Raw genomic sequence first — 16,067 nt, forward strand, 5'->3', positions numbered from 1 at the left:
TCCGGGCAGCTCTACTACTGGCTGCAGGGTGCCGTTCTAGGCACTACGCAAGACACATGCAGGTACCGCGAGGCAGTGATGGTGCTGTCTCCAGGGCGCTGCGTCCTGTGCAATGGCTCTGCTCGCAAGCTTGCATTCAAGAAACAAAATGAGGTTCCTTAGTTAAACTGGCTTTTTCACATAGCATTCATAGGGTTTGACGCAGGTGGTATCTTGTGTAAAGAGACGCCCACTGCAGGGCTTCTGTGATCTGATGCTGCATCCGAAAATGCGCCCGTGGATGAACTGAGTGACCATAGGACATCTGAGTAACCCTTTAGGATGTCTGGTGAATTCATGCTGCTGGGGCAAGTGAAGCTGCATGCACAGTATGTGTTGCATTCAGTCACTGGGGGGTGTGGGGGGGGGGGGATGTACTAAAACTTGGAGAGAGACAAGGTGGCTGGAAATAAAGTACCAACCAATCAGCTCCTGTCATTTTTCAAACATAGCCTGTAACATAACAATTAGGAGTTGGTACTTTATCACTCTCCAAGCCTTAGTGCATCTCCCCCTGGGTGTTGTCTGTACATGCTCTCTGTATTGTCTTGTGGCTAGGGCTAATGGTTTGGCAATAGTAACCCCGCCTACATTTGTGTTGGGCACCGCCTACATTTGATTTGGTCCCAAGACGCTTACCTCACTGTCTTCATCTGGGTGTTTTTCAACCCACATTCTTGGGACATAAGATTCTTCCAAATATATATCCAAAGAAAACCCTTCATCATTTAAAGAGCTGGCCTTAAGTGTCTGGACTACAGCTTTGCAGTCAGTTTTCTACAATGAATAAAACAGGCTGAAATTAAAAACAGAACAAAACAGTTTTATACATAAAATGTTTGTATATAATCAAGTGAGACTTTATTCACCCCCCCACCCCTCCATAAACTTTCCCTATATTCCAATTCTAATCTCCCCCAAATAAATGCACCTGTAACTTTTGCAGGAATGGGTATGAAGTTCCGGCGGTTCATATCCAGACGCCGGCAGCCCGAAGGGAGAAGATCACAGACAGGGCAGGTGAGTACCCTATCCCTACCCTTGTCCCCACCCTTTGTGGTGCCTAACCCTAACCTCCTGGCCCCTAGTGCCTAACCCTAACCTCCCCCCCCCCCGTGAGTACCTAACCTCAACACCCCCTTACCGCACCCTATACTAACCCTACAGGGGGGGTGCCTAACCCTAACCTTTTCCTGGTGGTGCCTAACCCTAACCCTCTCACCTAGGGGTGCCTAACCCTAACCTACCCCCCAAAAACCTAACCCCGCTATGCTCCCTAATGCTAACCATCCTTCCCCCGTGGCTAACGCGAAGGGCCCCCCGGACTTACCTTGTTCGGTCTGGCGTCCTTCGGCGTTCCAGCGTCAGGAGTAAGATAGGCGTCGGTAATTCAACGCCTATCTTAAGTCCCTTGCCGGGGTTCGGATGCCACTATTGAGACCAGAGGCCTTGCGGCCACCGGTCTCATAACTACATCCCACTTTTTCATACAGGAATGTGTTAATTTGACTCTGACTATGGTTACGGTGGGTTTCCTGATCTAAGTGAATAGGATACATGCAAGTGAAGTAACCAATGGATTGCTATAAAATCAACGTATACTTTAATACAAGTAACAAACAACCATTGTAATACATCACTCTGCATGTGTCGACGCGCCCCCCCTGAAGCCTGCCGACATGAGCTGGCCCCATTACAGCCCAGTTACTCCTCTTCAGCTGTAAGTGTAGATGCAACTACAATGCGTACAAATCACAGAAAATATGCTCTGTAAGCAGGCGTACGCTCAGCTCTGCACCAGCCTCTGTTTTCTGCAATCTTATTAGCATGCTGAAGCGCCATAGAACCACCTAACGAAGAAGATCTACAACAAAGCCACCAATCATGATGTCAATGGGCAATGAAAGTCTCTGTGTTCTGATCACACAGGCATTGTTCACCTACATAATATAGAACATACCCACCAACCACCAATCTCTTTCCTTCCTAATGCTGGATACACACTGGCCAACATATCAATTGAACAGCCGATATATCGTGTGTGCATTGGCCAATGTGTACAGACGATATGTCTGTGAACGACGTCATTCACAGAATGCTTCGGCTGTGCAGCACAGCCGATGACAGATACATCTTCACATCGTGGTGTGTGTACGGGCGGTCAGACAAACACCTGTACACTTGCTGCACAGGCCACCGGGGAGGAGGACGTGACAGGACCCCGGCCAGATGGCTGTGATAGTTGTCGAGCGTGTATGAACAACCATCGATCAATCGATCGACAGATATATATGTTAGGTATGTACCCATCTTAAAATTGCCAACTTGAATCAAATGTAGTAAATTTGAGAAACTGTTTGGGCTTAATATTATGGCTGGCAGCTCATTAAGGGCTCTATTTACTACAATCCACATATTGAATGCAGATTGTAGTGTGATATTACCGAGTGAATTCGCATTGCGAATTCAGGCAATATCACAGGGATTTGCTACAAATCCCTTACAGGGACAGAGCTTGCGATAAAGCTCTGTCCCTGCAAATCCCCTTCGGAGCCTTATCACGGTATTTTCGCTAAAAATACCGTGATTAAGTGCCCGGGCATTCACTGACCGGTTGCCGCTGCTACCCCCCCCCGGCGCTAAGCCCCTCCCCCGTGATCACGGACCCCCCTCCCCCCCGCGACCCCCCCTCTTCCTTAATTACACTTAACTGCATGTTTCGGGCCTCCGGTGATGTTCTCCATTCCTCCGGTCAGGTGATCTCCCATACTGCACTGGGGCCCGATCACCTGATGACCGGGCAGCTGTGCACTATGGGAGACCAGCTGACCGGAGGGGAGTCATCACCGGAGGCCCGATCACCGGTCCCTGGAGTCAGGTAAGTTAATTTTTTTTTTTTTTACTATTTTTTTTTCTTCTTTTTTTTACAATAATCACCTTGCGGTCTGTTTAGACCACACAGCTGATTACTGGGACCGACTCCTGGCTCTGCTCTCCCCTCCCCGTTAGAGCAGGCCAGGAGTCCGGTAACCGGGGGAGACCCTGGATAACGCCACCTCCAGGTGGCGTTATTATCACAGGGCTTTCCCTGGTATTTTTTCACATTTTATTTTTAGTAACTCTGGTCGGATCACATTTCCCATTACAATTATGGGAATGCGATCTGCTTTACTAAAAATAAGTGATACTTAGCGGTTGGAGTAGAATTTTACGAATTCTACTCCAACTGCCCTGTAATAACTATAGGTGATACTAAAATAATGTGAAAAGGGTGTGAAAACACCCCTTTTCACTTTATTTTAGTCAAAATAATGTTAATAAATAGAGCCCTAAAGCTTGTTTGCTATTGATGAAAGTAAACACACAACACTAGTGTCCCAGTTGATGCTTTGGGGGAGATGTATCAAACTAGTGATAGCTAGTCCTCCTGAGGTTTGACACATCTCCCCTATTATCTGCGGTCCGCAGGCACACTTCACTTACTTTTATTTTGATTTTGTGTGTAGAACAAAAAATATTTTCTATTTTTCGGGGCATCTCAATGGACATGTCCAGGCAGAAAGAGCTGAAAGAAACAGAACTGTGTCATCTCACTACAGCATTGGGGCAAATCTTACATTAGCAGATCTTAAGCGGGTTTTCTATCCTGAGTATTGAGTTTACACCACCATACACTTTAACATATCAAACGCTCCCATTACCTCTGACTGAAATCCCCTTAACTTTTATTTTTCTTTGTTTATCTTTTACACATCATATCTATGGACAACAGTCCTAAAGGGCAATTTAACATTATGCAGTGTCAATTTAAGGTCCTCAGTAACTAGCGAGCTGAATGTTTGTTAATCCTGCTGCAATGGAGCAAGGTCACACTATCATGTTACCATGGCAAGCTATGTTCAACAAGAAGTGCCCGTGGTTAGGGTAGGTCTTCAGTTGGGGAGCCAACAAGGATACCAAGGACATGGCACACATGGATGGTGTCCAGGGGACTGATTGGGCTGTGAAGTGGGGATGGAGTTTATTGTCCCCATCACCTAAAGGCGAGCTGTATGACTGCAGGTTGCAATGGGAACTACACCAGCATCATGTAGAGAGTGATAATAATAATAATAATAATTTTATTTATATAGCGCTTTTCTCCCATAGGACTCAAAGTTGCTTTACAGACATCAGAAAACATGGTACATTGTACAAGGATTTGGTGTTGCAAAAAAAATAGAAAACCACACAGATAATTAAAATCAACCGAAACCTAGAGAGCACAATAAGCATATTGTAGGGTTGATGCAGACATTTTGGGAAATAACTTTCATGGGTTATATATTCCACCCACAAAGGTACCACATAAGGCAGCCGTCTTGGGCGCACTACGTAGGATTACCCTGGGAGGAATAGGTTACGCCTAGAAGAGATGACACAATGATAGAGATGATAGTCCCAAGCTGCCAGACCATCAAGATAGCAGCAAGATTTTTACCTCTTGAAACATAAAAATCACTAGCAACAGAGTATATTGTTTCCAGCCAGACAGATTCTGCGTGGTTGCCCAGGGATACTCCTGCCACAACTAGGAATCCTGTTCGAGTGATTCACAGTGAAGACCCCATACTCAAAGTGCCTAGTAGAGAGTGATGGTCACAGATAAGCTCAAGGTCTCTGAAAGACATGAGCTGGAAGCAGCCTTTCAAATATAAAGTTGGGCAGTATGATCTGGCACAGGAGGTTAGCCAGAAAAGCAGAAGGGGACTGGTTTCTCAGGGAGCAAGTTCAACTTGTGGCCGTAGGCAACTATTGCTAGTTGCTCACAAAATTCTTCTAGACAGCTTGGTTTAGGGTTCTCCAATAAGACAGCATCCTAGCAAAATATGAGATTCAGGATGTTTTCCAATGTATCAGGGCAATGTGAGGCAACATATTACCAGTACCTAGCACCCACAAATGAATGGACTGTGCGAGCAGTTTAATAGTGTTCGAAGCAGATACTTGGGGCATTTATAATCTCAGAGTGAGGATAACGGGGCACAACCTGCAATAACGCCTGATTGCTCCTCAGGAACTTACACAGGAGTTTACAGACTTCTCACCATTTACATTCTGATAAAGATGCAGAGTTCAAGGTCCCCTCAAACTATTTCAGGAATATATATATATATATATATATATATATATATATATATATATATAAATGAAATGTATTATTGTATATTTGATATGATTAAAATAGATCACCATAGGTGTTAGCTCAGCTGCTTTTACATCTAATATATAGTATATTGGAACATAATTTTTATTTTATTGAGCTCCATATTACGCTGCTTTTTTAACACATGCATATACCTGGCTATATGATGTCTACAGCAGAGATGATTTTTAGTATTAGCAATCATATTAAGGGCCTGGGAGGCATATCTGTATAACCCTGTTTTTCTTCTGATTTCTGTTTGTTTCTTTTTATATTATAGCTATATGTATCTCCCATTGTACTATGACTTGATAAAAGTTGTAATGTAGACCGAAACAATGGCAACTATTTCTACGCATGCTAATAAAGCTTATGTATTATTGTGAATAAACAAGTCTGGAGAGTGCCTTAATCTCCGCAACCCGTGGAATTACTTTTCTTATTCTTCTTCTTTCTTTTTTTTTTCTCTCTCTCTCTCTCTCTAACACTGCAGTGATCTCTTGCACTTACCCTTCCGGTGCCATGCCACTTTCAATGCCCACTTTTGTTACAACATCCTGTGCAAAACAAAAATAGTTGAAGTCAGCATGAACAATTATAATTATATACACCTATGTGTATAAGGTATACTACTACTACTGTGTGACATAACAAGAATAAGAGTACTATTGTGTGATGTAACATAAATAAGGGCACTACTGTGTCTCATAACGTGAATTAGGGGCACTACTGTGTGTCATAATGTGAATAAGGGGCACTACAGTGTGGTGTAATGTGAGTCAAGGGCAATATGTGCGTTGTAATGTAAACACAATTGCGCTACTGTGTGGCGTAATTTGAATTGGGGGTACCGGGGTACTATTATGTTGCCACATCCCTTCCTTGTAAGACCAGTGCGCACTATCCCTTTAAAAAGTATGGGATGGAGGGCACTTATTTATAGTTTGCAGGGGGGGGGGGGGGGGGGAAGTGCTGAACACCCTAGCACCAGCCCTGGGTAAGCTGAGCAGTATTTTCAGTGTAAATCTGAAAAGTTGGATGTGTTTATACCGTCACATGCTGCACATCTTCATCGTTTTCTGCCTACCCACAAGGCAAGTCGCACTTCCAGTTTGCAGAGTTTACAATGACTGGAGGTAGGCATGCACCTGGCAGGGCTGGACAATATAGACAAATGCTGCAGTGCAAACACTGAGCTATTTGTAGAGCGCATCCTGTGTCATAAATGAGCTCATCTGGTTTTTTTAACCAGCATAACTGATATAATGAAGTGCACAGTATTATGCTTACCTGTGTGTTTTCTTTTAATGCCTTATCTTGTTGCCAGGAAGCCACAGTTCCAGGAATGGAGAAAGTAATAGAATATCGGCACTTTAGCTCAGTAACGTAACTGATTTTAATAACTACAGTTGATTTGGGTGGCAGATTTCCAACACTCACTGTGAAGACATCCTAAAAAGAAGTATACAGAATATTAGCACTGTGACTTACCCTCAGCCTTTCCGTCTAATATACTTTTAAACACAAATTACTGTAAAGGTATGGCAATAAGATAATGCAATGCTTTACCACTGCTGAGACAAAGGGCTAGATTTACTAAACGGCGACTTTGACCCCCCAAAAAACTGCAATATTAAATGTAAGACCGGGGAACGGGGGGGGGGGGGGGGATTCATGACAGCTTGGAGAAAGATAACTTTGTGAGAGAGAAAGTACCAACCAATGGGCTCCTAACTGTAATTTTGCAAACGCAGCATGTGAAGTGACAGGAGCAGATTAGTTGGTACTTTATCCTTCCCAATTTGATCTCTCTCCAAGCTTTCATGAATACCCCCCAGGTATGCAAAAGCCGCCGCATAGTAAATCCAGAGTCACTAGCTATAAAATAAATGAAGGTGGACATTCCATTTCAGATCTGCCTATGGTTGTATTGTGCTAGCTAGCAGCACACATTTAATACCACAAATACCCAAACATATAAATACTATGTTATTAATGTGTGGGTGACATCACAGTCACTTTCCTTATATTAGTATGCCCACCCTTGCATTGGGTCCCACAAGACATCTGAGCTCAAGTGTTCGGCAGATTTGGTAGTGGGACAGTGATGAGGACAGAAGAGATAAGCAGGTTGAGCAGTGTTCAGTGCAATGACAGGGAATGTATTACAGCGTCAGTAAAATGGGACAAAGGGAAACTAGGCACTGCCACATTCAGCGGATTGCAGTTTGCTTTCAAACAATCAAGATGGGAAATGATGAGTATACTGTATGTATGGGTTAAATCAATATACAGTAGCAGACATTGCTTTAATATTATTGCAGGGTGATGGTGTTTAAATACTACACAAATTAGTACACACTAAAAAATATCTGTATATAAAAAATGGAAATGATCAATGTTTCAGAGATGGAAAAGTCGCTTTTCTTTAAGAAAACAATATAAAATGCAACACTCATTCCTAATAGACTACCACCATAAGATCGCTCAAACCCTATTAATGTAATGTAATACATGTGTGTTAATACGTTTGCTATAGCGACTAAGAAGGTATGAGGATGATAAGAGCAGCCAGGGTTGGACTGGCCTACAGGGGTTCAGGGAAAATCCCTGGTGGGCCTCACTGCCTGAGGGCTGCACCTCCTCTTCTAATATCAGATTTCAGACAGGGCACTTAAATTATACATTGTTACTCTATTACCGAGTCAGTTACCTGGTAGAGTAGGAACATGAATGAACAGACCATGCACTGTAGTATCCATGTTGTCTGCAGAGGGATACGCTTAATATTCAATTGGACGGGATCCCAGGCGTCGACATACCGACGCCTTAATCCCGACCCTGGCATAATGCCGACGCCGCTATCCCGAAGACATCAGGATACCACCAGGGGAGGTTAGGATAAGGCACCACCAAGGGAGGGTTAGGGTACTTACCGCCTCTGCTGGGATTCTGGACATTCAGGCTTTCGGCGTAGGGATTTGAACCGTCGGCAATTCAGCTGCCGGCTATTCATACCCAACCCGTCTGCAGGCTATATCCTCTATAATGAATGGCCAAGCCTATGTGGTGGCTGGGCTGACACGTTTCGCTCCATCTAGAGAGGAGCGTTTTCTATGAAAGTGGAACATCTTACACAATTAATGCTAACCTCTTATGGACAAACATTGAGCCAATTCAATACCGGTAAAAGGGACATATTCCAGCAGTCAAGACTGCAATAAAATGTTCTATAACTATGGATCGATTGGACACTGGAAAGAGTTACTATGCATATTTAAAATATTCTAGCGAAAATGTTTCATTCATGTAGATGTGCAAAACATTTTTACAGAGATATTACATTTTACATTGCTGTGTTCTGACTGCGGTTTGGCAGCGGTTTTGCTATCTGCAGATTTACTAAGGCCAAAACCGCTGCAAAACTGCCGTCAAAACACATTTTAGAACAGAATAGAACAGGGCTGTCATTTAGAAATCGCTGCAAAACCGCCACCAAACCACCGTGGTTTAGAACCCGCTGCTTAGTAAATTTGCCCTCCATGAGAATAGGTGGTGGAAGCTGAAGGAGATTGGAAAATAAAAAATTATTTACGGAGATCAATCTCCTTTTTATGGTTTGAGGCTGGATACCCCCGATGTATGAATTAGAGGGTGATCTCTGGTAACTTACAGAACAGGAGGGAGCCTATCTTTATATGCACTACTATTTGCTACATCTGGTACGCAGAAATATTTATTTACTATCCACTCTGAATGGCTGAAATTACTACACTATAATATGTGTATGAGCTTGGTTGGAGCCTTTTCATTTAAGGTCCATATAAGAGGGTACCTGTCTCCGGATTCTATTGGCAGTTGTTTCCTGAGCATATGAGGGAGACCTGGACATCAGATAAGCTTTATTGAAAGTTTTTGTTTGGTACGCACATTACTTATTTTGAGCACTATTTGCTGTTTTTTAAATACTACACTATTAGGCGCACAACTTCTTATTTTTCAGCATATATATATATATATATATATATATAAACAATTAGCGCTGAAAACAATGTATACTACATGAATATATAGTGAATTCACAAAAAGTCCAAACTGTCAAAAAAAGGTAAATCTAAACGATGTATAAGTGCACAGGAAAATCCAAGTGTAGGCCGGCCAAGCTCCTTGTCAGGATCCACACCACCTCCTCCAATCTGAAATACAATAAATGACAAAGGCGCCTCCTAGTGCATACAAGTGCAAATGCCACCAATGTGAATAAATACAACTTAAAAGTGAACCCGTACCATATGAGTAAATTAATTGGGCTTATCTCAAAGTATTATAGGTCCACACGAAGTCATCCACATCACAATATTTTTCATGGATTTAATAGAATTCCAAAAAATACATACAAGAAAAAACAAACAAAGTGCAGATAGTTTTTGCAAAAAGTAACAGCACATAAAAGGTATAAAATTGCTCGTACAATAATTTAGAGAAAATAGTAGCTTATCTGAATAAGATTTAGATCAGCAGATACACCAACGCATTTCGTCCGGATAGAGTAATGTCTTATCTCATGTACTTCCTCAGGGGTAATGAATAACCTCTTGCACACAAAACCCATATATATAGGACTTCTAATTTACATAATTAATTGAATATAGGAGAAACAACAATGGCCGAAACAGGATTTCCTGTTACTGGATGAAAAAATATTAACACCCTTAACTAATCCTTATATCAAATAGGCATCCTTTCCTTTCACAGCCGACTAAAGGATGGATGATTTAACATCCAAAAGAATTAATGCATATTTTATTTATAATGTCCCAATAGTAATACATACAAAAACCGGAAATGACGCGGCGAACCCAGTTATTGTTTTTAGGGTATATTTATTACTGCATTTATATTAGGGTTTTTAGATATATGTATTATAATTGTCTTCGGTTTCTCCTTCTTTTATTTATATCCTCTTGCATTTTTTGTATTATCCATATTGATATAGACCTTCATGTATTTTTAGAATATTTTAAATTGTGATTAATATGTATGTATTTATGACTTGAGGTATGGGCTTTGGGTCCCCATTGACATGCTTGGGTAAATGTAATACCTATAGAATTCACAATAGGGCAAAATTAGCCATAGATAAAATGGCTGCTATTATATATGTATATTTTAATTCCATGTAGGTTCTTTAAAATAATGTGAGTACATGGACATATGGCATCCTTTAGGCTCTTTCCCATATTATTAGTTACATGGACAGTGTGTTGAACAATGTTTATATAGTGTAATCGGGCACTTCTGGTTTCGGATCCCGGCCAAGCACTTCCGGTTTCGGCGGCCATGTTGGTGCTCCAGGGAGTAGAGCACCTCTAAGGAGGAACTACATGTTGAGCATTAGTTGCATGTGGACACCGTTGCCTAGCACACTGTCTGCGTGCAGATGACTTCCGCTTTCCTGGGTTCGCCGCATCATTTCCGGTTTCTGTATGTACTGTATTACTATTGGGACATTATAAATAAAATATGCTTGAATTCTTTTGGATGTTAAATCATCCATCCTTTAGTCGATGTGAAAGGAAAGGACACCTATTTGATATAAGGATTAATTAAGGGTGTTAATATTTTTTCATCCAGCAACAGGAAATCCTGTTTCGGCCATTTCTGTTTCTCCTATATTCAATTAATTATGTAAATTAGAAGTCCTATATATATGGGTTTTGTGTGCAAGAGGTTATTCATTACCCCTGAGGAAGTCCATAAGATAATACATTACTCTATCTGGACGAAACGCATTGGGTGTATCTGATCTAAATCTTCTTCAGATAAGCTACTATTTTCTCTAAATTATTGTACGAGCAATTTGATACCTTTATGTGCTGTTTTTTTTTTTGTAAAAACCATCTGCACTGTTTGTTTGTTTTTTCTTGTATGTATATTTTTGAATTTTATTAAATCCATGAAAAATATTGTGATGTGGACGACTTCGTGTGGACCTATAATACTTTGAGATAAGCCCAATTAATTTACTCATGTGGTACGGGTTCACTTTTAAGTTGTATTTATTCACATTGGTGGCATTTGCACTTGTTTGCCCTAGGAGACGCCCTTGTCATTTATTGTATTTTAAATAAATATATATATATATGTATATATATATATATATAAATTACATCCATAAGGTGCGTAAGCATATAACGTGCATCATAGTATTAACTGCATCATAGCAGGAAAAGGGAGGCTTTCAGCATATATATTGGCACAGTTTAAGGCACAGAATCAATCAGAAGTAAGCAATGTACTCATCGTATCCAAGTATACGCCATCCCATAAGTAGCCAGCCCAACGCCGTTTTGGATTAACAACCACCTTTGTCAGGAGCACGGCTAGTAATGGGACTGGATAGTACCTATATATTCTATACCCTTAACCCCAATAAAGCTCACCTGAAACAAATTAGCTCGTCAAACAACATTTCACATCCCACACCAGGCACCGTAAGTGATGCGATGGCAACTGCGAAAAAACGGAAGTTGTCGCGCATCACAATGGATACCAGGGGCATGTATCTACAATTATCTATTTATGTGCCAGGCACATCAGTCACTGGAATTTAAAGTGTGTGCTGTCTGTCTAAAATGAAGGTGTGTTAAAATTGGTATATGCTGGCTTGCACTACTATATTCTCTTTTTTTTCTATTTTCAACTCTCCTATGGTCTATTTTGTTTCTTTGTTGTTTGAAAAATGTATTTTTGGACATTACTTACCAATATGGATAATACAGCAACCCTATCGGATGCACTGATTAGTGTTAAAAGATTGGAGAAAAAAGATGTGTCTAGAATCCTGTTTGCAGACACCGAGTCTCTTGCATTTGACGTGGACATGCCCAATAAAATCTATTTAGATCTATTGAAATTACGTAAAAGGAAAGTGGAGATCAATTTGCATGACCTCACGTTGTCACAATATTACAAAGAAAAGATCATTCCCAGGGGCTTTCAGATCAAAAAATCAGCCTACTATAAGTAGATCTGATATGAATTTCTGCAAACAGTGGTGTCAGTTTTAAATGACTGTGCATTTCATCTCATGTTACTGGTTATCGAACAAGTGAATACCGATATAGGGGTGCTGGATAAATAAATCTATGTATGTAAGGATGCAGGTTTGGCTGTTTTAAAAAATGACACATCCACGGATTGGTTATTTAAAATCGATAAAAATATTTTATGATTTGTTGGCTTTTAAAAAAGTAAGTACAAGCGAGTTAGGGATGACTACAAAGACCTTAGGGTTTATGGCTGGATTCAGGGCACTGATTCTAGGTTTTTCTGGAGAGAGAGTGGTAGAACACGTAACAAGAAACCATGCAGAGAATATGAAGGTTTTTCTAAAGAAGATATGCACACTTCAGCTAGCAATTCCGATCATTTTGCAGTCCCAGGTTTAATGCCAGGTCCAGATACAAAAACCATCAAGGAAAAAGCCCTGCAGAAGGGGGGTGGGGGTGGGGGGGGGTGTTAGGTTCCGCCTGCTACCAAAACCAAGGGAGGGGTCGGGGGAAGTGTTTTTTAATTTATCCACGTACTCCCCTACCGATTTTGAGATGTCCTTTTTGTCCAAGGGTCTCTCTTTTGTAAAGACACAGACAGCAAACCTATGACTTTGAGGTAGAGTTATATCGATTTCATCGTCTTTTGAAATGAAAGGATTATTTTGCAAAGCACCCTACAAAGGGTGAACAACATGGTAGATTTAAACCCAAAAGTGTATTTGACCCTCTGGGATTGAATCCCTCCATTGAAACCTTTATTACATTGGTCAAATGGGACACCATACCAATCATGAAACAACAATCAATTTTGTTTTCTAATTTGTCTAGAGAGGAAAATCTGGCTTTAGATAAATGAAAAGACAATAGGGAGATTATTATACGTTCCTCTGATAAGGGAGACTGGATAGTTCTTCTAAACAGAACATACTATGTAATGGAAAGTAAAAGACAGCTATCTGATGTTGATTTTTACAAATTATTAACCTTTGATCCAAGTTATACATATAAAAAGGAAATTGATGCCATTATAAATCTTGGGTTAAATAATAACTGGACAGATGAAGCTACTTCTTTTTTCTTGACACAGACCCATCCTAGGACTCCGATAATATACGTTTTGCCCAAAGTCCATAAAACTTTGTTTAAGCCTCCGGGAAGGCCTATCATTTCCTCATGCGGCTCATTGTGTCAACCACTGTCCCATTTTATTGATTTTTGGCTTCAGCCTGTTGTACAGAATACTACTTATTATCTTAAAGATACCACAGACTTTAACAAATTAAATGCGCTGGGATCACTCCTTAAATGCAGTATTTTGGTGACTATGGACATTGTAAGTCTTTACACTATGTAAGATGGTCATATGGCAATCAGAGAGCTCGTCTCCACCAGTCCACACTATATGGGTCCACATATTGAATACTTATTATTGTTAATTGAGTTAGAATTACAAAAAATAATTTTCTTTGAAAATTATTTTTTTCTTCAGTTACAGGGACTGATATGGGGTCTAATATGGCCCCAGCATATGCAAATCTTTAAATGCCCTTATATGAAAAACAACACATAATGTGTAACTCTTTATTTTCAAAGTACATATATTTTTATGTTCGCTATATAGATGACCTTTTCATGGTGTGGACTGGTGGAGCGGAGCTCCTGGCTCAATTTGTAGATCTCATCAATTCGCTTGATACTATCAGACTTAGACTTTCATTTAGTGAATCGGTAATTAATTATCTTGATGTGTGTGTTTCCATTCAGAGAGGTAAGCTCTCCACAAAAGCATTTAGGAAGCTCATGGATAAGAACACGTTGCTGGTTTGGGACAGTTTCCATCCATTGCCACTCAAACGTGGCCTGCCACTCTCACAGTTGTTGAGAGTGGTCCATATTACATCTAATACTTTGGAAGTCCCGACGGCCCTTAAGGAAATGGGCGACAAATTTTTGGATAGGGGGTATCCTAAGGAAATCAATGAGTTTATAAGACAGTGTCTAAATTTGACACAATCTCAGGCACTAACTGTCAGGATCAGTAGTAGCCAGCCCGAACGACTCACTTTCATATCTACTTACTCTATCGTGTCCAAACACATCAAGGACGTGATATTGAGGCACTGGCACATAATTCAATCAGACGAAATATTGGATCTTTATGTCAGGAGAAACCAATGTTTTGCTACAAAAAGAGTAGCAATATAAGAGATGTGGTAGCTAAATCGGACAATGGGTCAATCCGTTTTTCTCATTGGTTGAAACCGAAAAACGGGGTATCTAAGTGCCATGGATGTATTAATTGTCAATACATAATAATGGGCTCTCATTTTATGCAACCGAAAAGTGGATATAAATATGAGATTATGTACCGTTTAAACTGTGACAGTCGATTTGTGGTTTACGTTATACTATGTCCATGCCAGCTGATTTATGTGGGCAAGACGATATGCCCTCTAAAGGAGCCAATCGCTTTACATCGATCATCCATAAAGAAGGCATTGTCTACCATTGATTCCAACACTACCCCAGTCGCACTGCTGCTCAGGATGACGCTGGCAATTTGTACACAGGCAGAGATGTTGGTCGCACTGTAGCTCAAAATGACACTGGCAATTGGTACACAGGAAGAGATGTTGGTCGCACTGTTGCTCAAAGAAGACACTGGAAACTAAACGAGAGAAGCAAGGGAACCTGGAACAAGGACTCAACTAGTTACACCAGAAGTGACAAACGTTGTTCAGACAATTTCCTGGAGGTCTAGAGCCGGATATATACCCAGGGGTAGCAGTTGATAGGAGCGCACCATCAGCTGACCGAGACCATGCTACCATTGGTTGGAGATACTGTCACATGAGAGGAACTGTCATGGCAGTGCCCATAACGGGAACTCCGAGCCCCTAGACACAAGGCCGACCATGGAAGTCCGCAAGCGCCTAAGGCGGAATACTCAGCTCATCACCCGCCGCGCCAGACATCTGACCGCACGAAAAGTCAGGAGAAGCTGGCGCGGAGGTAAGAGATGGCCGATCCTAGGCTGAACCCTGACAGTCTGGATAATTATATACGAAGCCCAATTTTTATTATTTTTCTTACTTTTCTTATTAGCTCGAATTGTTATAGGGTTCATTAAGCTATTCACTCCTAGTTGTATGCTTAGCATTGGCCCCAGTGCAGGGTTAGTCTAGAGTATATATCTGTTCATGATCTTTATTTTCTGCCCTCTCTGGCATTTAGTGTTTGGCTGACATGTCAACACTGGGCTGCTGCCGATTGGCGGCAACCCTGGGGTTTGACACGAAGTATACACGCTGTCCGGAACATGCCCTGGTATCCATGGTGATGCGCGGCAACTTTCGTTTTTTCGGAGTTGCCGTCGCGTCACTTCCGGTGCCTGGTGTGGGATGTGAAATGTTGTTTTGCGAGCTAATTTGTTTCAGGTGAGTTTTATTGGGGTTAAGGGTATATAGGTACGATCCAGTCCCATTACTAGCCGTGCTCCTGACGAAGGTGGTTGTTAATCCCTGAAACGGACGTTGGGCTGGCTACTTATGGGATGGCGTATACTTGGATATGATGAGTACATTGCTTACTTCTGAATGATCCTGTGCCTTAAACTGTGCCTATATAATGCTGAATTTATGCTGAAAGCCTCCCTTTTCTGCTATGTTGCAGTTAATACTATGATGCACGTTATATGCTTATGCACCTTATGGATGTAATTTCTATAAACTTTTTTAAATTTTTTATATATTTGGATGTGCTGGCTCTTTCTTGTATCTACAATTATC

The 16,067-nt window shown here is 41.2% G+C and overlaps 1 protein-coding gene across 1 annotated transcript in view; it reads right to left on the minus strand.

The window, feature by feature from the left end:
• PARP4 (poly(ADP-ribose) polymerase family member 4) overlaps positions 1-16,067 on the minus strand; it is a 271,504-nt gene that overhangs the window by 168,238 nt on the left and 87,199 nt on the right. The window contains exons 18-21 of the mRNA XM_088458553.1: positions 6,515-6,676; positions 5,735-5,781; positions 3,523-3,604; positions 679-816 (exon numbers count right to left, since the gene is read on the minus strand). Coding sequence (XP_088314679.1) covers positions 679-816; positions 3,523-3,604; positions 5,735-5,781; positions 6,515-6,676 — 429 coding nt within the window. The remainder of the gene's footprint in view (positions 1-678; positions 817-3,522; positions 3,605-5,734; positions 5,782-6,514; positions 6,677-16,067) is intronic.

Source organism: Taudactylus pleione, unplaced genomic scaffold (assembly GCF_031769625.1).
Source record: "Taudactylus pleione unplaced genomic scaffold, aTauple2 ptg000842l, whole genome shotgun sequence".
Taxonomy (NCBI): domain Eukaryota; kingdom Metazoa; phylum Chordata; class Amphibia; order Anura; family Myobatrachidae; genus Taudactylus; species Taudactylus pleione.